Raw genomic sequence first — 25,614 nt, 5'->3', positions numbered from 1 at the left:
AAAACTCTCTGTGTTGTGCGTTTGTGTTCATGGGGCAGCTTTTGTCGAGGGATTGAAGATTCTAGTACTTTTGACCAGAGAGTCCAAGGCCAGTTCATCTCTTTCTGTTTCACTGCAGACTCCACACAAGACCAAACAGGAAGTAAGGAGTCTGACTACCCTAAACCCTCTGAACTACCTTAACCCTATACCTGCCATCTTTAAACAACCTTAACCCTAAATTACATTCACCTTAAACCACCTCAACCCCCAACCGCTCAAACTCTACCCCTCACCAAGGGATGGGTATCGATAACCTGTTCCTGTTAAGAGTCGATTAGCAATGGTTCGATCCAACCACAGCATTAGCCTTGATACTTGATGGTTCCCTTGTTAATTCTTTACATAACGACTGAGTAATCAAACCTTATGTCAACGTTGCATGACATGCCACAAGTCAGTCACAGTCGATTGTCAGCAGCAGAATTTCCAAGACGGAGGCGGAGAGATCGAAGATATCGAAGGCTTAAGAACGTTGTATTATTATGCAACAGTGGCAACTCCACCAACATGTCCAACATTAGTCAACATAAAACGTTAAATACCAAGGGTTTCATGTCATTTATTTACTCATAAACTCAATAAAATGTTAACACAGAAACCTGAAGCTACTTTTTGTAAACCGAAAATTCCCAGGAGTTGATAACCCGAGTGTCCAACAGCATTTGTACCAGTGAAGTCTACTCCTAGCCATCCTTACACTACCCTAATCTGGACTATCTAAACCCTTCCCTTTCCTCACCCTAAACTACCCTAACCTTCACTATTACTACCCAAACCCTAAAGTAGCCTGACCTTATATTACCCCAACCCTTCAAGATCCAACTTCTTTCTTGACGCCCAACTCTGATCAGCACTAGCCTTATCCTACCCTTGCCCTTGACTACTTGAACCATAACCTCCCTAACTTTAATGTAGCCTTACCTTGTATCAGCTTGACCCTATACTATCAGAATCTTAAACTACCCTAAACCTCAACTAGCCTAACCCTACATAACCCAACCTGGCACCAAATATACCCTTTACCAACCCTTACGCTTCAAGACCTTAACCCTTTCCTCACTCTGACCTACCTTGACCATTTGGGAGCACCAGGTCCGAGGACATGTATCCTTTACAGTATTAATGAACAAGCCTTTACCGAGTATTGTACCATCTGCAAAAGCGACCCTTGAGACTTCATCCACAATTTGATGTGAACAGTTCATTTGACCACTTAGTACCAGGTACTGTTGGCGGTAACCACAACGAAAAATTGGCCCTGAATTTAATCCTTGGACAGTATCAATGTGATAATTCTGGAGAAATTCTGAATCGGGAGTTCGGCAAGCAGGAGGGTTAAAAAATTGGAGACTCCTGCAGAAAAACTGAGTATCAGCAGGTATACCCTGCCTCTCAACTACGATAACCCTATAGACTTGATTGGAGTCAGACTTTTTTTCTACCGTTGTGTGGTGGTACAGAGTCAGACCGTCTCAACCCCACACAGAAACAACCCAGGGCACGACATCACAAAAATGACACTTTTGTTTGAATGTCATAAAGTAGAGCCAAACATGGCAGAAGCTTTTACTGGGAGTGTGATGTATCAGAATAGAAGTATCAAATCGGGACTTGGTATCAGCACATAGTCAAAAACATAAGACTCAGACTCAAACTCAAGAGCAAAAATACCTGATCGGGCCATCCCTTAACCTAACCCTCCATTAGTTTAACACTACAAGATGCAACCCCTTCCTCAACCTACCCTACCTTGACCCCAATCACACAAACCCTACACTACTGTAGCCCAGGCTTACCCCAACGTTACACTACCCTACCTGAACCCTACACTTCTCTGACCCAGAATGACCGACGTCAGACCAATCCAGGCCTGTGAACCTCGGACTCCTGACACCAGCCGCATTTTTCAGAGTGAGGACAGTGACTGGAGAAAAAATGACGACGTGATCCACAGACGTGTTTTTAAGAACGTTTGTCTACAAAAAACATCTTCTATTTCATATTTGAAGTTTCATTTTTTCCTCTTCACAGGATTCAAATCGAAAACGTCTCCTTGATGTTAGGGAGTGTGTGTGTGTGTGTGTGTGTGTTTGTGTGTATGTGTGTGTGTGTGAGACCTCCTCATGTGCTGAATTATAATAAAGCTGTGATGGATTCACACACACACACTGCAGGGATATGTATGTCAGGTGATTGCATCATAAAGTGCCGTGTGTGTGTGTGTGTGTGTGTGTGTGTGTGTGTGTGTGTGTGTGTGTGTGTGTGTGTGTGTGTGTGTGTGTATGTGTGTGTGTGAAAGAGAGAAAGAGGGAGGGAGAGAAAGAGATAGCAGGCATGAGAATGAACAATATGTTTTTCTGTTTGTGTGAAAATGTTTTGCTGCCACAAGATGGAACCTGTGTGTGTGTGTGTGTGTGTGTGTGTGTGTGTGTGTGTGTGTGTATGTGTGTGTGATGGTGTTTCTATCAAAGACAGGGAGAAAAAGACAGAGAGCCTGGTTGTCCCTGACAACGGTGTGCCGTGTTGCCTGGCAACAGCGCTAACAATGGCCTGCCACCAGTGTTCTAGAATGTGGGCGTGGCCTGAGAGTGGGGAGGGGGCACCTCTGCAGCGTTTGAGCGCGCTCAGTCAGACTCAGACAGCTGCAGTATGAATGATTGATGCTCAGTGATGACAAAACAAAGATTTACACACACATACAGGTAGACACACACAGAGGCACAGAAGCCTGATCCTGATCCAGATCCTGAATCTGAGGAGCCGGGTTTACAGATAGCTCTGCTAACGTTAGCCCCGTGGTCCACCTGGGTCTGAGGGTGAATCTTACTTATTCTGCTGGTCCCTCTTCCCTCTTTGCTGTGTGACTCTTATTTATCAATGAAACTGGCTCAAACCTCTGCTTCAAATCCTTTTTTAACTTCACGTTTCTCAGTGAACTGAAATCCCCAGAAAGCCCCTCAGGTGTGAGAGCTGGAGGCTTTATTGTAAACCCGTAACAGTAGATCATGAGGCTGCAGGAGTCTGATTTGTGGATGTGAAAACTTCCAGAAATGTGTGAAACGCAGGTTTTCAGCCCAGTAAATGTCTGCGGTGCCTCCTCAGCTTTGCTCTATTTCCCATTTTCAGTTTCCCCCCGGCCCCTCTTCCCTCTAACCGGAGTCAGGCCTTGGCACTGATCCACCGCAGAGTGTGTTTAACAGCCGTTTAATCGAACCCTGATCGCCCTAATTAGTGTGTGAGAGCGTCTCTCCCTCCCTCGAGGCTCATTATCCCCGTGAAGAAGACGGAGGGGAAAAGAGGAAGACGTGGAGGTGGAGGGAAAGAGATGTAAGGGCTCCATCTGGAGGTGAGAAATACGAACTGCAACTCTGTGTCTAGTAGAGTTAGCTGAACACAGGTAAGATTTTCAGTCAATTTTCTTTACATTTTGAAAAACGCAAAAAAAGTTATAAAAAACACATTTTATTTCTTATGATGAAAACAGTATTTACAGATGATGCTTAAAAACAAGTGTTCTAATTTCCGTAAGTAGTCTGTTTATTGTCGACCTATCAGGTGTCTAGAATTATGAGATCAAAGGCAGAATTCTGTTCTCAGTTCCAGAGTTCTAGAACGCCTGCAGACCCAATCATCTTTTTCAAACCTAACTTCAAGAAACGTAAATGGATTGTCGGCTAGCTTGTTTTTTTAGCTTCAAACCACTATGGATACTGAATTAGGTATTTTATAGATACCGACCGAATTCCATCTGTATTACTGATTCACAAAAAAATCAAACGGTACCCTGTTTGGATACTTAAACACATTTTTGTGTCTGAGGAGTGGAAGAATAGGCAATTTTTCATACTGGACAGGAACACAGCATTGCAAGTTTATATACTAAGAAATAAATATGTTACATTGAAAAACTTTGAGATTTTATGATTGAAGAAATTAATATTGCTTACCACATAAAAACACACAAAAGTACCAAAAATTGGTACTGTTGAGTACTGATACCTCAGGGTATATGCTGAAATCGTGAGGTTAATTTCAAAACCTTTTTAAGACTTTTTAAAAAAAATTTTTTTAAAAAGGTTTGAAGGCCTCATCCCGCCTTTAAGCTGTCGTCAGCAACTCATCTTTAACAGTTGTGGTTTGCATTTGAACAGAAATGAGGTAAACTGAGAGGGAATAAGCTTCAGAGAATACATGAAACTAAAGGCAGGTTTATTGACATTGCCCGAGGCGATCTAGATGGACTTGCCTGGTTCATTGTCTGAAATCCTGCATGTCCATCTTGCCAAGCTACCGATTGCTGACAACTTCACTGGCCGATTGCTTAACGGCCCAATCAGGAGACAGTCAGGAGGAGGGACATAAATATTCATGGATATTTTTGGAGCCAAAGCTTGAATTCCGATAAAATTCAATACCTTATAAAACCACAATTACGACTTTTTAATACTTTTCAACGGCCTTAATTTTCCCACGATTGATTTATCAACTTTTAATACTTTTTAAGACCCTGCGGACACCCTGGTATTGTTTCAAATGTGAAAGATACCTATTCCTTAAGCCTTGGTGCAACTTACAATCTACAGTGAAACTGAGACCTTTCAGAAACAGATGAACAGGTGCTTTTCTGGTAGATGGAATGAAACAAAAAGGCAGACAGACCCTTGTCTTTAAGGTTAACTGTGTTATAAATATGTCACACAGATTAAACGAAGACGTCTTAACTGAAAGTCCTTTGGCACCAACTGCTGGCTAGAAGAAAGATCTACAAAGACAACCAACCACAGTAACCACCAACAACAGACAGCAGGGGGCGTTAACTTTCACTGTCGGACAGAAATGAATTCAAGGAGCAGAGAACATGTCAGAGTAATCTTTTAATGCTTTTTGATTTCAGTGATTCATCTCTTGCTCATGAACAAATCTCAGACCTTCATCACTTTATCAATATTTTCAAAATAAAACCAACAAAATTACTTTTTTCATAATTACAACCCTTGAGTGGCATTGTGAATTCATGTTAACATTTCAATTTGATCTACTGTCCCTGTGATGCAAACAAAAACTGTCAGATTAGACATATTAATCTACAAATATCAAAAACAGAGAATAACATCAGAGTTCGTGACTTAATACAATCAGTCCGAATTCCTTATTGTCCTGGGCTCAGTAGAAAAAAAGACCACTCATATTTTAAGATAATTATTTAAACTGCCCCAAACACACTGACATACAATTCACTTCCATTCCACTGAAATGAAAAGGCAAACACATTTTAATAATGACAGTTTGTCATGAACATGAAAGAAAATTACTTACAGAGGTAAAAATCAGCAATCGTTCTCCTTTCTTTTTATCAAGTCCTCGAAACACTGAGGTCTGTTTTTATTTTAGGCGTGTGTGTGTTTTCCAGAAGCTGCTGGATGAGTGTTCGTCTACAGGTGACTCAGAGTTTGAATGGGAGTCGATGGGGGAGTGTGAGTTATGGTAGTTCTCGACAGACTGCCGGGAGATGTGATTGTCTGTGGAGTTGTGGAAGTCAAGAACGGGAGTCTTTGAGTGGGAGTCGATGGTTGGCTTAGATTGAGGATGGGGGTCAACGATGGACTGACAAGGTTGAGGATGGGGGTCAATGGTTGGCCAAGATGGAGGATGGGAGTCAGTGTTTGACCGAAGTTTGGGATGGGAGTCGATGGTTGGGTTTTGCTCTGACCAGGATTGGAGGCAGAGTTGTGGGTTGGAGGTTTGATCAATGTGGTTGAAAGCTTTCGGATCAGGGTGGTGAGGATTTGAGTGGGTGTCAGTGTTAGATTTCGGCAAAGAGCCTTGTTTTCTCTGTTGTGTTTGAAAGGTAGTGGAGGTAAAAGGTGTGTGGTTCAAGTACTGGTCAACTGACGGGCTAAAGATGGTATTCGTATGTTTGTCCGGAGTAGCAAAATTTAAGTTGATTGGTGATCTTCTTTTATAACTCGATGATACAGAATCCATCGGTACCTCCACAGTTTCACTGAAAGAACAAGCCTCTGTAGCCCCTGTCGTTGACATTGCGCTTTCCCCAGAGGTTGGGAACTTCTGGGAGCGGGAGTCAACAGGTGACACAGGATTCTGCGTCCTTGAATCAGTTTCTGAAACAAAAACAGGACGTGATGTTTCGTTACATTTGGTTCCTGAGAAAACATCACCGCCTGCTGGTGTTCCTTCTCCTGAATCCCTGCTGGAAGGATGGAGGATAGCAGGTGCTACCTGACAGCCCCTGGAGGTAGAGTTAGAGAGAGCTGGCTTTTCTTTGGACCAGCTGGCCTTTGATTGGAAATCAATGGGAGGTAAAGAATGCAAATAATGGAAGTCAGTGGATGGAGCTCTTTGACCAACAGGGACCTCTCTGGAGGTTGAAGGGTAGAAGGAATTGAAGTCTGCATGAGGGGAAAAATGGGCCCTGATTTGAGACCCAGAAGGAGAATCAATGTACGGTTTGTCTCTCTTGGAATGAACGGCTAATGCTCCCACCTCTGAGGGAGCGGGTGAATGGTAGTCAGTGGTTGAACTGTTGCTCGTAGAAGCCAAATGTGGAGTCGATCCTCTCAGAATGTTGTTAAAATGTCTCTTCAGTGTAGAAATCGGAGGGATCACCTGGTTGTCCCCAGGCAACTCACCTGAAGTCTGCAAGTCAACAGAAGGAATGGGTAACAGGTGTGGGCTCCCGGCATCTTTGTGTTTTAACGGTGGTGGGGTGTTTCTGTTGTGTGTCCGGACTGGACTGGCTTTTTTCAGAAGTGGAGGGACGTCTCGGCTCTCATGTTGGACCTGCTGCTCCCGAAGAGGCAGTGAGGATGAAGAGGAACTATGGTTCTGGTCTCTGGTTTCCTTAGAGAGTTTCTCTTCTGGGAAATTGGGTTGTCTCTTCTCGGCCAGCCGGTCCTCCTTGTTTGGGAGATCCCATGAATGTGATTGTCCGATGTCCAATGAGGTGCCGGATTCCAAACTGGGTGCGGCGATTCCCTTCAGGTCGTTGAGGATGGTTGCAAGCAGGCGGCTGTCCAATGGCATGTCTTCCGTTTGTGTTCTGGGGGCTCCATGGTTTGGTCCTGTAGAGGTGGAGTCATCATCTCTGGCTGTCCTGGTCTCCCTGGTTGTCTCCACTCTCTCCTCTCTCCTCCTCTTTAGCCCCCTCTCCTCAGCCGACCTCGTCATCAAACCACTCTCCTCAACATTCTCCACGTCCACTTCGCCATCACTGTTGTCACTGTTGACAACTGCGATGGTACCCGCAGCCCGCCCACCTGGCTCCGTCTCCGACCCGTCAGACCCTTGGTCCAGGATGTCAGCGGGGAGTTCGCCGATTTCTGAGTTCAAGGCTCCGCCCATGCCAGTGGAGGGCATCAGGGGGAGAGGGGGTAGGTCGCAGAAGTCGACGGTCTGCTGGCTGCTGAGGGGGCTGCTGCTGTCGCTGTCGTTGTTGATGTCGATGTTGTCCCTGCTGCTGTCGCTGTCCAGGGTGATGATGACGGGAGAGCTGAGACGAAGAAAGACAACAGATAAACGTCAGCTACAGATGGTCATGTGATCAATCGTGGTTAATAAATGGTGTCAGGCCACTCCATGCCCCCTGCAGACAGATTTCAAGAATGCACCTGATCCTGTATCTTTGGTGCGTCTGAGCCATACCTGCTTAGTTGCGTCCTGCGATGGCGTTTCCTGTGGCGTTTGCGTGCAGGCGGCAGCGCTGCGTTGGAGTCGATGGTCCCCTCATAGATGATCTCCACGCTGGGACTCCGGTCTTCTCTGCGCCTCCTGCTGCCGCTGCTGGATGACGGACCAGAAATGACTTCAGTGAAACAGACAGACTAACACATGAAGCTGTAAACAGGAAGTGACCTCACTCACCTGTCCCTCCTGCTTGACCTCTCCCTCCTCCTCCCTCCCTCTCTCTCCCGCCTCCTCCTCTCCTTCTCCCGCCGCTCCCTCCTCCTCGCCCCCTCGCCACGCTGGCTGCTGCTCGGTCTCCAGGTGGGGTCCTTGTCGTCGCTGTCCAGGTGTCGACTCTTGTACTTCCTCTTCCCGCCAGGCTTCTCTCGGTGGTGGCTGTTGCTATGGTAACTGGGGGACAGCGAAGGGGTCGGGGGAGTCTGCGAGGACAGCTGAGGGGAGGAGAAAAGAGGCGAGGAGGAGGATGGGGAGGAGGAGCACGGTGAGGAGATGGAGGATGTGAGAGGGGAGGCCTGGGAGCAGTGGTAGCTCACGGTGGAGTCAGGCGGGCTGGGGGGCAGCGGGGAGGCGGAGTCAGCGCTGGAGTGTAACGGCGAGGAGGAGTGTATGCAGGGACGCATTATGGCGGGATAGATGGAGCGGTTGGGGTTGTAGAGGGTTCCACTCTTCCTCTCGCTCCCTCTCCTGCTCCTCTTCCTCCTCCTCCTCTTCTCACTCCCCGCACGCTTCCTCTCTCTTTCTCGCCGCCTCTCCCGCTCTCGTGGCGTCTCCGGGCTGAGCATGCACACAGAGTTCCTGCTCCTCCCTGAGCTCCCCGACCAGGAACGACACCTCCCCACCTCCTTGTCTTTCTCCTTCTGCGCGCCCTCCTCTCTGCAGGTGCCTGACGTGGAGGGAGGGATTGTGGGTGAGAAAGAGATGGGAGGAGGGAGGGAGGGGAGGTCAGGAAGCTTCTCCGCCGTTTCCTCCTTCTTCTTCTCCTCTTTCTTCTCCTCCGCCTCCTCCTCTGTGTCAGACGAGAGCTGCACGAGCTCCGGGGTCCGCTCTGCGATCGGCTTCTTGTACCCGACGATCAAACACTCCTCCACCTCCTCCTCTTCCTCTCGCTTCCCTCCTCCCTCCTCATTGGTCGCCTCTTGAGGGGCGGGGCTGAAGGACAGCGAGGAAAGTGAGCAGGACGGCTCTGCCGTGGAGTAGGAGGGGCCAGGAGTCTCGTCGTCCCACGCTGACAGGCTGAGGCAGCTTCCTGTTTGGATGACATCATCATGAGCGCCCCCTTCCCTCCTCAGCGGGATCTCCTCCGTCCCTCCTCCCTCCTCCTCGCCCTCTGAGATGGCGATGACAGAGCTGCTGTCAGAGGAGCTGCTCGTCCCGTCCACCTCGAGGGTGGCGTCCGGTGGCTCGTACACCGCCTGCAGGTCGTAGTTCTCCAGACTGAGCGGCGAGCGGGCGAAGCTGACCAGCTCATGCAGGAAGTGATCCGTGCGCGCCAACAGGAAGGGACGCAGCTCGTCTTCTATGGTCGGCGTGTCCTCAAGGCCGTGGCGGGCAAGCCGAGCCATGATGATACGTTGGACGATATCTACCAGAGAGCCGTGTGCGCCGTATAGCACTGTGAGCTCTCGCCGCAGCCAGGGGCGGAGCCTGTTCAGGTGGACCGGATTCCTACGGAAGCTCTCTGCAGTGATGTCACGCTGCTGTTGCCCCTGGTTACCGTTTCCGGCAATGCTGCGTACCCGCACGCCGCAGCGGTAGAGGGCGCGGCGAAAAGCTACAGTCTCTCTTTCTCGTAGCCGCCGCACAGTCCCACCCTCTCGTTGCAGACGCTGTCTCGCCGCCAAGCGAGTCATGAGCCTCCGTGACGCCCGGTCAGTTGGCGCCAAAGGTGCCACTGTCCCGCCAAGTCCAGTCAGCCCCTCAAATATCACACCGCGCTCCGACAGGTCAGCGCCGCCCCTCCTCTGATCCTCCAGCTCCTCCCCCTCCTCGCTATCCTCCGCCGCCACCGAGGAGGGGTGAGGAAGAGGAGGCAGAGCCAGAGGAGGAGAGTCCAGGTACCACTGCCACACTCTGGCTCTCCTGTTCGCCCCTCCTCTCCCTACCCTGTCCCTCCTCCTCCTCCTCGTGGTCGTCTCTCCTTCCTCCTCTCGGTGCCTCCTCAGCATCAGCCTCATCTGGTGGTCACTCCTCGCCGCCGAAGCCATTGCTGCCACCATGGCGACTGTAGCTGCGACGCTGCTGTTTGCGGGCGCGGGCCGCAGCGTGTACTCCTTAAAGTCGTCCTCGGCGCGCACGGAGTGGAGGATGGAGGCGAACGGCTGCTTGCAGAGCGGACACTCCGCCTTGTTGTGAGACCACTCCTGGATGCAGGGGAAGCAGAAGCGATGGAGGCAGCGGTCCAGGTACGCCAGGTTGTTGAAGCGGTCCAGGCAGATCGGACACTTGGAGTCAGGGGATGTCTCCTCTGCCGCTATCACGGCACGAGCCGAGGCAGAGGAGGAGGGAGGAGATGAGGAGGAGGAGGTAGCAGCTGAGGAAGTGTTGTTGTTGTTGTTCTTCCTCCTGTTGCTCCCCCTGCTCCTTTCCTCTTCCTCCTCCTGCTGCTGGCTGTCTCCTCCTGCGGCACCTTCAGTCACATTCTCACGCCGACGTACACGAAGCTTCATCCGTGTCGGCGCCATCACCTGGAAAAGTGACAAAATGACACTCAGAGTTATCACAGCCGGTTGATGAATGCTTCCTTGTTCAACCTGATAATAAAACGTGACCTCTGTGATCACAACTCTGTTCCCTGAATTGATTTATTTGCTGATAGCTTCAAGCTCACAGAGTGAGGGAATTATTTACTGTTACTAAACTTTGACATGTAAACAAAGTTCATGCATCACGTGATCAGACCTGCAGAGAGAGGAAGCTCAGGAAACCAACCTACTAACCCTATGACTGTGTTGATTGTTAACCTGTGAGCTAGATGCTAGCTGAGCTTTCACTTTCTGTGTTAGCATTCTAGTATTTTCAACGTAGAGTGTGAGCGCTCTGTTAGCATTTAGCGCTTAGGTTAGCTGTAAAATGCTCGTTTTAGATCAATATCTAGAAGATATATCATACATAATTAAGCACACACACACAGCTTTCTGTTAGCCTGTTAGCATGCTAACGCGGTTAGCTACCTGATCAGAGGACTCCCCGGGTCGCTCCGGAAGCTTCTCATCCGGGTTCTTTCTCCTCCTCCGGACAGAACTCCGCACCGCGAGCGGCATCAACCGTCGGTGAGGTCAACAGTCCGCCGAGCTCTGCGGCTCCGTCCCGGTCAGACCCAGATTCTCGGGAAACCTGGATCAGGGGAAGCTACACACAGCTGGAACTACAGAGACACCGCGGTGGGTGATGGGTATTCAAACACCAGTTTCTCAGAGATCGTAAAGAAGTGAGATGACTCACTCTAGTCAAATACCAACAACGTCAAATCCTGAGTTTAAATTGCAGAGTTTGAAAACTGTGTTAACGTTAATTATTATACAATGGTTTACAAACTGTTTTAGTATTATTATTAACTGCAATCTCCATCTTCCTTATTTTAAAACCAAACACAATAGGTTTTCTCTTAGAAATTGCAATGTAATCATGCTAAACTGAATGATGTTCGGAGCTAATCATTTTCAGAAATTCTTTCACAGCTTACCATAAAATTCCTTTTTTATTTCCCTCACAGTAATCTATTATAACTTAAGTGGTTTGATTAGCTTGGATCATAATATTATTCTTTTTAAATTAATTTAATAATTAATTAATTAATTAATTTAATTTAATTAATTTCAATTTAATTAATTTGAAATGTTCTAAAAAAGGAAGCTTAGATGAATTAAAAACAACAGAAAATCAAAGCAGATATCTACAGTTATTTAAACCATTAAAAAAGCAAAAATGTTATTACATCACTGATTTAACTTTTTAAAAATATTATAAAAGGAGTTAAGACAATTAATAATTCATTAAGCTTCCTTTTGTATATACACATAATAAATACAATAAAAGTCTCATCCCAGGGGTTGTCTAAATTCTCATCTCACTTAATTAATTAAACAATAATATATATTTACTTTTAATTACCACCCTTACATAGTGAATGACAACTTTGTATGATTTTGTATTTTTAAAAACATAAAATTATAACTACATTTAAACCACTTATTATAACATAGGAATTTTAAGACATACACAATAACACAAATTTACAAAAACATACAGTACACAACCATAAAAATACATTTTTAAATTCATACCCTCACATATATATAGACACACACAAAAAAAGAAGCAAGAAGCAAGAAACAAAAACAACGGACACACATATGTATATTTATTGTACCACTTTTGTTCTTACCTCTCCTGACAAATCCTTCTTATTTCTTGTTAAAATGAAATATTTTGCATTTTTGTGTTTGTTCAAATGAATTAATCAATAAAAATAAACAAAGAAGCATATATTGGTAGAGTTCCGGTGTGAATATGAACTCGATAAAAACGGAAAAACATAAAACGTGGCAGTACAAAGCAAATTCCCTTACACGGCTTTAAAAATGCAGCAGAGTGAGACTTCCTCCTTTGTTTTATTTCTTTTGCAGCCGTAACGGTCTGTTTCCGCGCTGCTGCCCCCTATCGGTCCATCCACAAACAGCGTCCATCACAGTGTTAAGAGACTATTTCACTCTTGAAAAGGGAAGCAGCGTCGAAGTTGTGTCTTTTTTACTTTAGTAAAATGTATATGAGTAGTGTTTATACGTGGGTTTGTTTAGAGAGGGAAATGAAAAGTAATGGGGAGAAGTTGGGTCGTTGTACCTCCACTCGTAGGCACTAGATGGCGGTAACGCGCTTCATTAACAGCAGAAGAAGAAGAGGATGACGGTGTAAACAGACCGAGCAGGTCTGATTAAAGTATCACAGTAAATGGAGACTTTCAGCAGACGGGCTCTGGACGGGATCTATTCCGCGGTACGTCCACACCCCTCACCTGTCCGGTAACACCTGTTCATTGTGTCAACGTGTCTGCGCTTCACAGACTCTCTGTGGTCTATTAAACTGCGTCTCCGTGTCTCCCGATCCAGATCCTGCTGGCCGTCGTGGTTCTGTCCTGGTCCTTTGTGATCTACGCCAGCAGAGAGACCTCTTTCCAGATCCTGGAGGATTATCTTCAGCCCAACTGAACAACACAGACTTACTGCTCATTGGACGAAGACTCAGGTGAGTTATTAAAGGTTAACTTTATCAGTGATCGCTGAGGAATCGCTTTACGTAGGTGATGGTGCTCATGGGAAATGGAGTCTAGGCTGCAACAGAAGGTCTGATCTGTCGTTATGTTATTTAATAAACTAAACAGCCTTATGTAACCACTGCTATTTACACAACAACACGTCATTTCTGTCCTTATATGGACAAAAGTTAACTGTCTGTAAACCTGTGGGAAACACCAGTCACTCATTGTTTTTTTTGACATTAACAGATAAACTTATTTGTTCTTTTTCTCTTTATTTGACACCCAGGAAAAACCTGCAGAGACCTGAGAGCCGGTCCGCTGAGGATGATGATGATGATCCTGATTGTTTCTCATTGGTTTTGGTTTTTAAGTGTGATCTTGCTCTGAATCTGAAGCAGAAAATGAATCTGTTTACATCTGAGTCCAACGTCAATAAACTACTTATTTATTTTTGAGTAAGATCTGGTTCCTGTTTTTTCTTTTTTGCCATCTGAGAAAAAAACTCTTCATCAAATTAAAAGATAAATTCTCATTAAAAAAACGCTCGAGGTAGCCGCCAAAATGTGCCAAAATTTATGACGTAAAAATTGAAAGTGTGTGTTGACAGAAGATTAACAATGACACATGAAAGGAACCCACATCAGCCCTGTGTGTGTGTGTGTGTGTGTGTGTGAGCACTAATGTATTCAGTAACTAAAAGAAGCTTCACACACACACACAGCATAATAGAGACACTGTTTGATGTGTGAGTGTGTGTGTGTGTGTGTGTGTGTCCTCTCATATGTAAATGCTCTGAACAGAATGGGGGGGTGAGAAAGGGTGAGAGCTTCACAAGAATAGGAGAGGCAGGGGAAGGGGGGGCTTCAGGTGAGTACTCATTCTATTAGCAAAAACACTTCAAACACACACACACACACACACACACACACACACACACACTCAGAGAGCCGTTGTGTGTCATGTGTAATTAAAGAGCTGCTCTCAGCGCGCTGTGACAAAAACCTGAGGTCTGCTCAGATTCTCCTCCACAGCTGCTGATAATCATGGACATGTTCATGAAAACATCATTTTTCATTTTTGTTGTGTCTGATTTTCTCTACAGGCTAAATGAATGGAATCTAAACAAACACAGTTTTCATAGTTGGTACAAACCCAGTCTGTAAAAAACTCTCTACAGTCTGTATAAACCCAGGCTTTATTAAAACTGTCCATATTTATACGTTCTATACTAACGGTTTCTTCACAAACACACACTAGATAAACAAAGTATAAATAAACACACTGTCTAAACAAACTATCCATAAAAATCTATTGTATATAAACAAACTTTATATAAACTCATTCTACACAAACACACTTAAAAAACACATTTTATACAAAAACGTGTGTACATGTTTTATATGCAGTCTTTTAAACGAGTTCTATACAATCTCACTTAAAAACACATTTCATATAAAAATGCTCTATAAATATTCTAAAAGGCAAAGGTTTTTTTTAAACATATTCTATACAAACACAGGTTATGCAGCCTGTATAACCTTAATCAAACAGTCTCTAACAGGGCGTGCACAAACAAATTCTTTATAAGCTTAATATTTATTAACACAGTCCATGGGAACGGTCTTTATTGTATATATGTATATAACATTTACTATTCAGATATGGATCTTCTTCTTACACATCTTACACATCATACATTGATTTTTTTTTATTTTTCGACGATTATTTATTCATTTTTTGTTTATTTTTTATATTTTGGTATGCTGATATTAACAGATCTACTTCCTATATTGGTATATTTTATTTTTTATAGATTTACTATTTATTTTGTATATTCTATACTTTTTGATATATTGGTATACAGGTCTACTTCTTATACTACTAAATTGTATTTTTCATACATTACTTATTTTTTTTTACATCTTATATATTATTGTGAATTGGTATACACAGCCCTACTTCTTGTATTTGCTATATTTCATTTTTTCACACATTTATTATTTATTTCATTTATTTTATATATTTTGGTATATTGGTGTATATACAGGTCTACTTCTTAAATTGGTTTATTTTATTTTTAATCTATTAATTATTTTTTTCATATATTTTATATGCTTTAGTATATTGGCAAACACATTTCTACTTTCTCTATTGGTATTTTTTTATTTTTGATATTCATATTATTTAATATATAAAATTGGTATACACAGCTCTACTTTTTATATTAGTACATTTTGTTATTAATTGTCAAATCCTTTTTTTGTACTTAGTATTTTCAACTTTTTGAAGGAATAGCTGTGGCTAAAGAGCAATTCCTCCTTGGGGATTATGATGGAAAAGTTTAAACAAACAAATATTATTTTTGTTGTTTTGTTTGAAGTAAATAATCAGAATGAATGGTTTAAAGTTGTTTCCATACAACTCCTAATGATTTTTTATTTAATTTTAAAATTTGAAACTGTTATCCCATTTTTATTCCTTTTTCTTGATTTTGAAATAAGATAACAGACGTGGTATATCCTCCTCATGCTTTCGAGAGCTCTCCTTCACCCTCATGTCGGTCATGTTGGCAGCTCAAAGACAAACTAATCCCTCCTCATGTGTCTCATCGAGTCGTCCATCTGCTCCTCAGTGTGACATTAAAATTCATAAACTCCCCAGGAAACCCACGAGAGACAGAAAACCAACAACGAAACACAAACTCACCCAGCGAGAGAAGATTCAAACATGTGTTGGTTATTTATTGAATCTCTGAATTAAAACTAAAAACGATACATTTAATGTTTATCCCCTTGAAACACGTTACAGTCAGCCCCCAAAATGGCAAAGTCAATATGGAATAAGCAAAATACAGAACTTAAGTGATTTACATAAGATTTCAACAACTAAAAACTACTTACTTTGATATTTTTGGTCCAAAAACAAAGAAGATTGAAAACGAAAACATACATTTAAGAAACGTTTTGATTTTATGTCAAACACAACAAATTAAAACATTACAAAAGAAAAACAAACAAAAAACAGGTTATATCACTATTAATTGAAATTAAAGAGTAAGAGCAGATTTGATTTTCACACATGAAATGAAATAAAGCGATCTATAGATTCTCTGTGTATATAGTTTTTCCTGTTATCTATCCTTAAACACATGGTGCTAGTTTAAATGACGTAATAACTGTCAGGTCTTAAACTCTGATAAATTAGGATTATGAGCATCAGGCCGTATCAAGAATGACGTCGTCGTTTAAGAACCCTGGCATGGAGACGTAAAGCTCCTCCTCTTGCCCCGCCTTTTTAGCCTCTGTCTCCGTGGTAACAGGTTTGTTCACCTTGACGCCGGAGCTGACATCTTTGGAATTCTTCCCAACCAACCAGTACGTCACCATGTCTCCTTTTCCCTGTTCACAGAGAGTCCAGGTGTTTAATCTGGATTAAGGTTCAAACTGACTCTGACTGGTCTGGATCTGGACATGCAGGATCTGGGTCTCTGGTTTACTTTTAGTTTAACTGGACTGGATTGAGCTGGTCCTGTTTAAACTGTCAGACATTAGCAAATCAAGATTACTAAAGTCTCAGTGAGAAACTCTGTCCACCAGGGGCGCCAAAATCCAGACATGATCCTGTCATCCATCTATCATAATCCAGGACGGATGGATGAATGGATGGATGGGGGTGGGCTAATGAGTGATGGATGATAAAAAGAGATAGATGAAGTTGTGAATGAAAGAAAAATGTTGGGTGGATGGATGATTTTTTTTATGTATGTATGAATGTATGTATGTATGGATGGATGGCTTTATGGATGTATGGATGGATGTGTCTATGATGTATTGATGGATGGAAAGATAGGAATATCTATGATGAATGATGGGTAAATGGATGGATCTCAGATGGATGGATGGATGGATGTTTGATGGGTGGCTGTTTGATGGATGGATGGATGGATGGATGGATGGATGGATGTTTGATGGACGGATGGATGTTTGATGGATGGATCTATCAATGATGGATGATTGATCTATCTGTGATAAATGGATGGATGTTTGATGGATAAATGCTTGATTGCTGAATGAATGGATAGATCTTAGATGGATAGATGGATGGCTGTTTGATGGATAGATGGATGGATGGATGGACGGATAGATGGGTGTATTTTTGGATGGATGATGGATAGATCTCAGACGGATGGATGGATGTGTCTATGATGGATGTATGGGTGGATGGATGGATGTTTGGTGCATAAATGTTTAAGGAATGGATGGACGAATGGGTGGATGTATCTACCATGGATGGATTAATGGAAGGTCCAATGCGTGGATGTCTGTTGGATGGATGGATGGATGGATGGATGGATGGATGGATGGATGGATGGATGGTTAGATGTATATCAGATGGATGTATCAACGATGGATGGATGAACGGATGGATGCATCAATGATGTTTTGATGGATGGAAAGATGGGTGGTGATGATGGCTAATGGGTGGATGGATGGATGGATCTATGATGAATAGATGGATGGACAGATGTTTGATGGATGGATGGATCTCAGATGGATGTTTTATGGATGGATGGGTAAATCTATGATGGATGACTGATCTTTAATGGATGTATGGGTGTACGGATGGATGACTGTTTCTATGATGGATGATGGATGGATGATGGATGGATGGATGGATGATCGGTGGATGGATGGACAGATGTTTAAAGGATGGATGGATCCCAGATGGATGTTTTATAGATGGATGTTTGGATGATGGACGATGGATGGATATTTTATGGATGGATGTATTAATGATGGATGATGGATGAGGGGGCGGGCTCACCTTAACCTGCAGCGTCCCTCTGCACTCCAGCACGTAGCCGCCGATCTCCTCCAGGAGGTAAAAAGCGCTGGAGCTGCACTGGATCTTCAGGGCTGAGGGGTTGACCGTAAAGGGACATTTCACGGTTTTATAATTTACACCTCAGACTTTAAACCGTCAGTGTATCAACAACATGTTTATCATGTGTGTGTGTGAGTCACCCAGGCTGTTCGACTCCATCCTCGATGCTGTGTTCACCGTATCTCCAAACAGACAGTAGCGAGGCATCTTAGTCCCCACCACGCCCGCCACCACAGGACCTGAACACACAAACCCAACGTTTTCATCATGAGCTCAGTCCAAAAAATGTTCCCCACAGTTTCTGCGTGTACCTGAGTGTATCCCTGCTCGTATCTGCAGCTGCGTGTTGGGTTTGTGGGGGATCCTGAAGGTGCGGCAGACGCCCACCAAGTCCAGGGCCATGCTGGCGATCTCTGAGGCGTGGAGGATCCCGTTCTCTTTGGGGACGCCGGACACCACCATGTCTACCCAACCACAGGGTGAGAGAAGAGGTGTTAGTCTGCAACAGCTACCCTCAGTGTGTGTGTGTGTGTGTGTGTGTGTGTGTGTGTGTATGTGTGTGTGCTTCAGTTACAGGCGTCTCCAATGGTTTCCACTTTGTAGACGTCGTAGTTGTCGATGATGTCATCAAACGTTGTGTACAGTTTGTTCAGGAAGTCCACGACCTGGTACGGCGTGCTGCTGCTAGACAGCTGTGTGAATCCCACAATATCACTGCACACACACACACACACACACACACACACACACACACACACACACACTTTAGTCTTCATTCTCATTGACATACTCCAATAAAGAGTCATTCATTAGCAGGTATTAAAAAATTAACTATTTTTGTAGTTGGTGAATTCCGAGTCGTATGCTAATGCTAATGCTAATATGGCTAAAACATGCTTTAATAGATGTGTATTTTTAAAAATGAGACCATAAACTCATCAGGAAAATATTTACTGAGCGAGTATATCAGAATTATTTTCTCAGAGAGCGATAAATAATCTGATGCCCCCTGCTGGACAGTAGAGGGAATGCAGAATTAGGTCTGTTACCTGAAGAAGACCGTGGCACTGACGTAACTCTGAGCCTGGAGTGGTTTGCCCTGCCGCAGGTCATCAGCCACTTGTTTAGGAAGCATACCTGCAACAGCATCACACCTGTTAGCTTAGCGCCTACAGCGGTGTATCGTCTGCATATAGAGACATATAGGTTTACTGTCTAACTGAACTGAAGTCTATAAAGATGTTATAATATGATTGCATCTTAAAAACAGAAAAAGAAAAACATCCAGGAAATCCAATCGTAGATTAATTTGGAGAAAGCACGTACTGTAAAGCAGCCTATCCGTCCTCTGTTTCTCGTGCATCAGATCCTGCGTCCGCTCAGCGACCAGCACCTCCAGGTGTTTGCTGTACTTCTCCATCTGAAACAAAAGCTCCATCACGTTACGGTGAAACAGCCGCAGTAACTCAACACCATAACTCTAAACCTCTGCAGGTTTTTACCAGGTTCATCATCATATCCACCGGGCTGACTTTGATCGGGTTGATTCGGTGGACGAACTTCCTGATTTGTTCAAAGGTGGGTCGGTGGGCGGGGTTGTGTGAGCGACATCGCCTGATCAGCTACAGGGACATACAAGGGACAAAAGACATCAGATTATTCCTGACTGTGAATGTTGACGTTGACATGATAAATTAAAGTTTTTTGAAAAACACATTGAAACACACTGAATTTAAGCATTTATGAAAAATGCACAGAATTCAGACACGTTTGTAAAATTCACACATAATTCAGGTTTCCCGGTAAAAATGCACGAAATTCAGGCATTTGCTGAAGAAAGCACCAAATTTGGCCATTTAGAGGAAAGACACATGAATTTCAGACACATGGAAATTAAGCAGTTTTTAAAAAAATGTACACAATTTTTGTGACATTTTGAAGTTCACACTATATTCAGGTGTGTTGGTGAAAAATGCACCAAATTTGTATTTAGATTCAAAACACATTGAATTATGTAATATTTGAAAGAAGCACTGAATTTAAGGCACTGTTTTCTTAAAAAAAATAATGAATTCAGGCATGTTGTGGAATCACACTGTATCGAAGAGTATAAGTAAAAAATACTGAATCCAGGACCTGGTGAAAACACACTAAATTTGGGTATATTTGAGAAAATTGAACCAAATTCAGGCAAATTAGTGACGCAAAATAGCACTCAATTCAGGTGTGTTGGTAAAATAAACCCTGATATCATTAATAAATGTGTAAAACCTAATGAATTCATGTGTGCACTGGAAAAAAATGAAATTCAAGTTTAAAATATATATATATATATATATATATATATATATATATATATATATATATATATATATATATATATATATATATATATATATGTATATATATGAAGTCAAAATTAGGTTTGAACTGCTTGTCAAATGTAAAAAAAAATCTGTCTATGGAACAAGAGAAAAGTTATTTGTAATGAAAAATTATTTTAAATTCAAGCGAAATTCTCTTGTTCCATTGGCAGATTTTTTGTACTCATTTCAAGCAATCCAGACCTCATTTTCTACTTGAAACATCTTAAAACAAGACATTTTTCTGGACTGACAAGCGGAATATGGCTCATATTGAGTATAAAAAGACATTTTTTACTTAAAATAAGACAAAAACACTTGATAAAATTTTCATTTTTTGCAGTGTGTTGTTGAACAATTGCACTTAATTCAGATGGTTGGTAGAATCACACTGAATTTAGACATGTTGAAGAAAAAATCACCAGATTCAGGCAAATTAGTGGAAAAAATGCACTGAATCCAGGTGCATTGGTAAAAAAAGGCACTGAATTTAGTCATTATTTCACTAAACAAAATGAATTCGCGTTTGATTGTTTTACAAAAAAAATAACGCTGAATATAGAAAAGATACAATATTTATCCCAAAACACAAAAAGAGAAAAAATGAAGACTTGCTAACACTAGAGTAAGAAGCACTTTGAACAAAGCAGATTAATGATTTCACCAACTGTACTTTTCCATTTGATGATAGAGACTCACCTCTACGTAGTCGGCGGGACAGGGGCAGGTGCTGTCAGCTTTACTGGAGATCAGCTCGGGAAGAGGAGGACACCACGCGCTCTCCTGGTTAGACTCCTCCGCCTGCAAAGAGACAGAACAAACCAGAAAGAATCCAAGCAGCTGAAAGCTCCACACAGGTAGAGACCAGTTAACCACACGGGCTGACTTACTGGGACAGGGTCACTGCGAGTGGCAATCTCCAGAAGAATAATGGAATAACTGGAAAGACAAACACAGATTTTATCAACTTCTACTTGAGTCAACCAGTCACCCAGGTAAAGGACACCAACAACCATCCACAAAACATACCTGAATACGTCTCCGGCCAGGGTCGGCTCCATGTTGGTGTTGTGAAATTCAGGAGGCATGTACACCTCTAGAAGTCTCTGCTGATAGGTCGATAGAGGCTCCGCCCCGTCATCCCTGCGATACATCCTCAGTCCATAATCTGAGAGGACAGACCACATGTCAATCGAAATCGGACAAGTCGCGTTAGTGTTGTACCATTGTATGTTCAATGATACAGTATTCAACCAGGTACCTGTGATTTTACAGACCCAGCGGTCGTCCAAGACGCAGTTCAGAGACTTGAGTCGGCCATGACAGATCTTGTGCTGGTGGAGGTACAACATCCCTCTTGCAATGTCTGTTGCGAACGAAAACCTGGCGAAGCACATACAAGACATGACCCACCAACACGTCTTTCCTCCGTATCCTGTTCATGACTGTGTTCCTACCTGAAGCCCCAGTTAAGGGGAATTTCCTCGTTAAGTAGAACATCGTTAAGGCTCCCTTTAGGACAGTACTCCGTCACTATCGCCACGTTCGGCACCTCGACACACCCTCCGATGAACTTGCACAGGTTTGGGTGATCCAGCTCTCTGGAGGTGGGAACAGACCAAGGTTCTGTAGAACAGGATGGTCTTTTGAGCAGTGGTAGGACGAGGACTGGATTTGTCTTACCTGACCTGTTTGACTTCCTGTCTGATGGTTTTTGACAGGGAGAAGGTTTTGGTTTGGATCCTCTTGATGGCCACAGTCCTGCCGTCGCTGGAGAATGAGATATCGTTAGCAAAGGAACATTCACCTGGTAACGTAACGTTCAAATTCACATGATGTAGTTTTACTATATCCCAGTGTTGGTGAAGGGTATTTTCCGTGTCCCTGGTTGTCCGGTGTAGGAGCTGAGAGCGGTCACACAGCTGGTGTTGCTGTCACTGTTCGCCATTGGCACGCTCATGATGCTGCCCATGGTCATACGAGCCTCCTGATCTACAGACAGGAAGAGGGAAGGGCACACAATCACTGAGGCCCTGTACGCTGATTATCAAAGTATTCAAATAAAACTGAACAACTCCGAAAGATGACTGATCTAGTTGATTCCCATACCTTGTTTGATCGTATCGTAGTCTATAACCCAGCTCTCGTCCCACAGCAGCTTCTGTTTCTGGTACTTCAGCCACTACGCACAGATTCACGGATGGTTATATACGGCGTTTTGGTGGAGAAGTTTCTACTTAGTAAGAATGCGTTGAGGTGTTTCTCACCAGAGCAGTCATTATGATGCAGAGGCACAGCAAACTGAGCGGCAGGCTGATGGCGAGCTTGGTGGCGAGGCCCATAGGACAGTCGCCACAATCAGCGGGGCAAGTAGAACAAAGCTCCACCTCCTCACAGACACCATCGCCGCACACTGAGCTCAAGACGAAGAAACTGGAGTCAGCAGAACCGAACTGAAGATGACCTAAACGAGCCTTAACAACCAAACAAACATCATAACCTACCCACAGCGGGCTGAACGTTGCTCTTAGACTCGAGGGCAACCTGCATTCGACCGACTCGTATGTGAGCGATGAGGGAGGTTAAGCCGGGATGGACCAGAACAACCTGTGCGAAGTTTGACGACAGACTTTTACTGGATCTCAAAGACAAAGCAGAGTATCATCTGCGAATGGAGAAATACCAAATGATTTCCAGGAACAGTCCCTCCTACTGTGTGTGTTACCTTGGCGGTCCAGTTGGTCTGGGTCATCTTTCCAGAAGTCGAGATGGTGTGTGTGAAGATTTTCCCGTCGTCAGGAATCCAGGGACCACAGATGGTACCTGAAGTCTGAAAGTGAGTTTAGTTTCTGTTTATTCATACCAAGTCTGGACCGCGTAGTTGATAAAAATCCGGAGCGGGTTGAAGTTTGTTTGAAACTGTGAAACTTCTAGTGGTAGAAATTTGTACCATGTATCCCAGCGGACAGGAGTGGATGTTGGCGTGATGGATGCAGCAGTTTTCTCCATCAGCATCTTTCCAGTTAGGCGGACAGTCCAGATGTTCGCAAAACTTGCGAGCGGCTTCAGCATCTACGATGGAACTGAACACACGAGACCAGGATCAGACCAGGATCAAGCCCACTAAATAAATCAATCAGTCTACAAGGAGATGTTTGTGTTTTCACTGTTTGGATGTTGAAAAAATGTAGGAACCTGTTAGTGAAGATGTTGTTGTCGATGGCCCATTGGTAGAAAGAGTCTCTGGCAGTCACTGAGTACGTGACACTGAACACCTCGTCAGTTTTCACTGTCTCTGGAGGACGGACCACCCAGGCCATCTCCAGACCTGGGCAAGAGACAAAGATAAAATTTAAAGAAAAACAACTAATCTGGGTTTATTATGTCTGTATTGTCATAAATTGAGTTTTTTATAAACCATATGTAAAATCTGAGTTAATACAACCTGAGTTTATTATACTATGAGTTTAACTTTGAAATTGATATAAAATATAAATAACCAGGGTTCAGGTCAACTGTTCTTTATTTGACTCTGAGTTAATTAAAATATGATTTCATTATTTTCTGAGTTTGTTATAACCTCAGTTTCTTTAAAAATGAGTCTGTATAGTGCAAATGTCTTATAATATAAGTTTATATGGTTTTGATTACTAATAACTTGAAATGTATTTTAGCCTGAGTTTCTTATTATAAGAAATTAATAAGTGTGAATTTCTTATTATTTTAGATTTATAATAACCTGAGTTTATATAATTTAAATTCCTTATAACCTGTGTTTTTTTTTAAATCTGAGTTTATATAGTCTGAGTTTTGTTATAATTTGTGTGTCTTATTTAACAAGATTTTTTTTAAAATCTGGTTTATTATAATCTGAGTCTATTATAACCTAAGTCTCTTTTAATCTGAATTTATATTGTCTAAATTTCCTATTACCTGAGTTCTATATAATCTTAGTTTATGAAGTCTGAGTTTATTATAACCTGAGTTTGTTATAATCTGAGTTTATTATTTCACTAATTAAAAAAAATTAACTGGGTTTATATAGTCTGAGTCTATTATAACCTGAGTTTCTTATAATCTGAATTTATATTGTCTAAATTTCTTATTACCTGAGTTCTATGGAATCTTGGTTTATATAGTCTGAGTTTATTATAATCTGGGTTTAAATTAATCCGAGTCTATGACAACTTGAGTTTATTAAAACCTAAATTTACCATAATCTGAGTCTATACTATTTAAATTTCACATTACCTTAGTTCTATATAATTTGGTTTATTATAATCTGAGTCTATTATAACCTGAGTTTCTTTTAATCTGAGTTTATATTTTCTAAATTTCTTATTACCTGAGTTCTATGTAATCTTAGTTTATATAGTCTGAGTTTATTATAACCTGAGTTTTTTATAATAATATTTTAATCCAAGTTGTTTATAATCAGAGTTTATATCAACTCAGATTATTATAACCCAATTTTTTTTATAATCTGAGTTTGTATAGTATTTCACAATATGAGTCTTTAAAGTCTAATATTCGTAAAAACTGAGTTTATCATAACCTGGTTCATTTAAACTGAATTTAAAGAATTTGGTTTATCACAACCTGATTATTTTCCAGCCTGGATTTTTTTAGAACCTGAGTTTTATATAATCTGTGTTTAAATTAGTTTTAATCTGAGGTTATATTAATCTCATTTTCTGGTCAAACACGAGCCCTGAGTTTTTCACCTCCACAGTCGATCATGTTGTACTCGTTGGGTCGATCCAAAGGCCAGCAGTCGTACTCCAGGTTGTTGTCGAAGTCGTGCCAACAACATGTTGGACTCACACAACAAACACACACCTGCAAACACAACAACACACTCGAGTGATTGACTGACAACAGAGGAGGAAAGAGGGACTCCAGTTAACGAGAGAAAACACACACACGGTATATAACTGTTATGACACATCAGGTTTACATCACACTGTGACACACAGATTAAAGAAATGATACATTAACACAACAATAATGCAGAATTACTCAGGATATTACATTTAAACATTGTTTTTTGATGGTTTTAAAAATTTTAAACAGCAAAATTAACATTTTGATAAGATTAACTCAGTGAAAAATGTCTTTAATTTAAATAACCAAATAATTATTAAAAAAAAACCTACTTGAAATCAGATTATAGGGTCTTACCAAAAGCAGAAACCAGAATCTTTTCCTCATGTTGCTCCTGGAGGCGGACAGGTAGAGAAGCAGGCAGACAGACAGACAGGTGCTGTTTGAGCTCTGCAGCCTCTGAAGGTCTGAGGAGAAGAGGAGGAGAGGATGGAGAGATCTGAATGGGATCCTGTCTGCCCTCTACTGGTGAGTTCTGTCACT

General features: G+C 42.6%; 3 protein-coding genes and 1 long non-coding RNA gene across 5 annotated transcripts in view; 2 read left to right on the top strand and 2 right to left on the bottom strand.

The window, feature by feature from the left end:
• Positions 1-97, top strand: part of LOC141811259 (uncharacterized) — a 6,096-nt gene extending 5,999 nt beyond the window's left edge. Inside the window, exon 4 of the mRNA XM_074699242.1 lies at positions 1-97. This exon is cut by the window's left edge and continues 1,085 nt beyond it. The gene's annotated coding sequence lies outside the window, so the exon portion shown is untranslated.
• Positions 98-4,923: 4,826 nt separating this feature from the next.
• LOC141811258 (uncharacterized) lies at positions 4,924-11,056 on the bottom strand. 2 transcript variants are annotated; one of them, XM_074699239.1, is made up of 4 exons: positions 10,917-11,056; positions 7,924-10,430; positions 7,705-7,842; positions 4,924-7,552 (listed from the first exon to the last, which is right to left on the bottom strand). In XM_074699239.1, exons 1-4 carry the CDS (start codon positions 11,004-11,006, stop codon positions 5,425-5,427), a joined length of 4,863 nt encoding a protein of 1,620 aa, XP_074555340.1. In that variant the 5' UTR covers positions 11,007-11,056; the 3' UTR covers positions 4,924-5,424. The 2 variants fall into 2 exon arrangements, with proteins under 2 accessions (XP_074555340.1, XP_074555341.1); XM_074699240.1 differs by having other exon boundaries at positions 7,705-7,839.
• On the top strand, positions 11,033-12,988 carry LOC141811260 (uncharacterized). Its single transcript, XR_012600159.1, has 3 exons — positions 11,033-11,126; positions 12,598-12,738; positions 12,852-12,988. It is a non-coding gene; the product is annotated as an uncharacterized LOC141811260 (long non-coding RNA).
• Positions 12,989-15,763: 2,775 nt separating this feature from the next.
• LOC141784364 (atrial natriuretic peptide receptor 1) lies at positions 15,764-25,555 on the bottom strand. The gene is made up of 23 exons (XM_074662188.1): positions 25,429-25,555; positions 24,972-25,086; positions 23,443-23,575; positions 23,198-23,330; positions 22,973-23,077; positions 22,752-22,854; positions 22,515-22,660; positions 22,357-22,429; positions 22,095-22,239; positions 21,931-22,017; positions 21,705-21,848; positions 21,509-21,630; positions 21,277-21,415; positions 21,138-21,186; positions 20,947-21,048; positions 19,387-19,506; positions 19,211-19,304; positions 18,934-19,021; positions 18,459-18,598; positions 18,196-18,348; positions 18,025-18,123; positions 17,825-17,916; positions 15,764-16,398 (listed from the first exon to the last, which is right to left on the bottom strand). The coding sequence occupies exons 1-23, from the start codon at positions 25,456-25,458 to the stop codon at positions 16,216-16,218; spliced, it is 2,595 nt and encodes an 864-aa protein (XP_074518289.1). The 5' UTR covers positions 25,459-25,555; the 3' UTR covers positions 15,764-16,215.
• Positions 25,556-25,614: the final 59 nt, after the last annotated feature.

This window comes from Halichoeres trimaculatus, unplaced genomic scaffold (genome assembly GCF_033239565.1).
Source record: "Halichoeres trimaculatus isolate MK-OKI-2021-1 unplaced genomic scaffold, fHalTri1.1 fHalTri1_scaffold_22, whole genome shotgun sequence".
Lineage (NCBI taxonomy): Eukaryota > Metazoa > Chordata > Actinopteri > Labriformes > Labridae > Halichoeres > Halichoeres trimaculatus.
Note: the sequence above shows the minus strand (reverse complement) of the source record. Positions and strands in the feature narration are given on the sequence as shown.

Coding starts and splice junctions, on each gene's coding strand:
- LOC141784364 (XM_074662188.1), bottom strand. CDS start 25,458: ATGAGGAAAAGATTCTGGTTTCTGCTTTTG. Junction 18,349..18,458: donor GGAAACCATTGGAGACGCCT/GTAACTGAAGCA, acceptor GTGGTTGGGTAG/ACATGGTGGTGTCCGGCGTC. Junction 17,917..18,024: donor GATGGAGTCGAACAGCCTGG/GTGACTCACACA, acceptor TCAACCCCTCAG/CCCTGAAGATCCAGTGCAGC.
- LOC141811258 (XM_074699239.1), bottom strand. CDS start 11,006: ATGCCGCTCGCGGTGCGGAGTTCTGTCCGGAGGAGGAGAAAGAACCCG. Junction 7,843..7,923: donor AGGTCAAGCAGGAGGGACAG/GTGAGTGAGGTC, acceptor TCCGTCATCCAG/CAGCGGCAGCAGGAGGCGCA. Junction 7,553..7,704: donor CGCAGGACGCAACTAAGCAG/GTATGGCTCAGA, acceptor TCTTCGTCTCAG/CTCTCCCGTCATCATCACCC.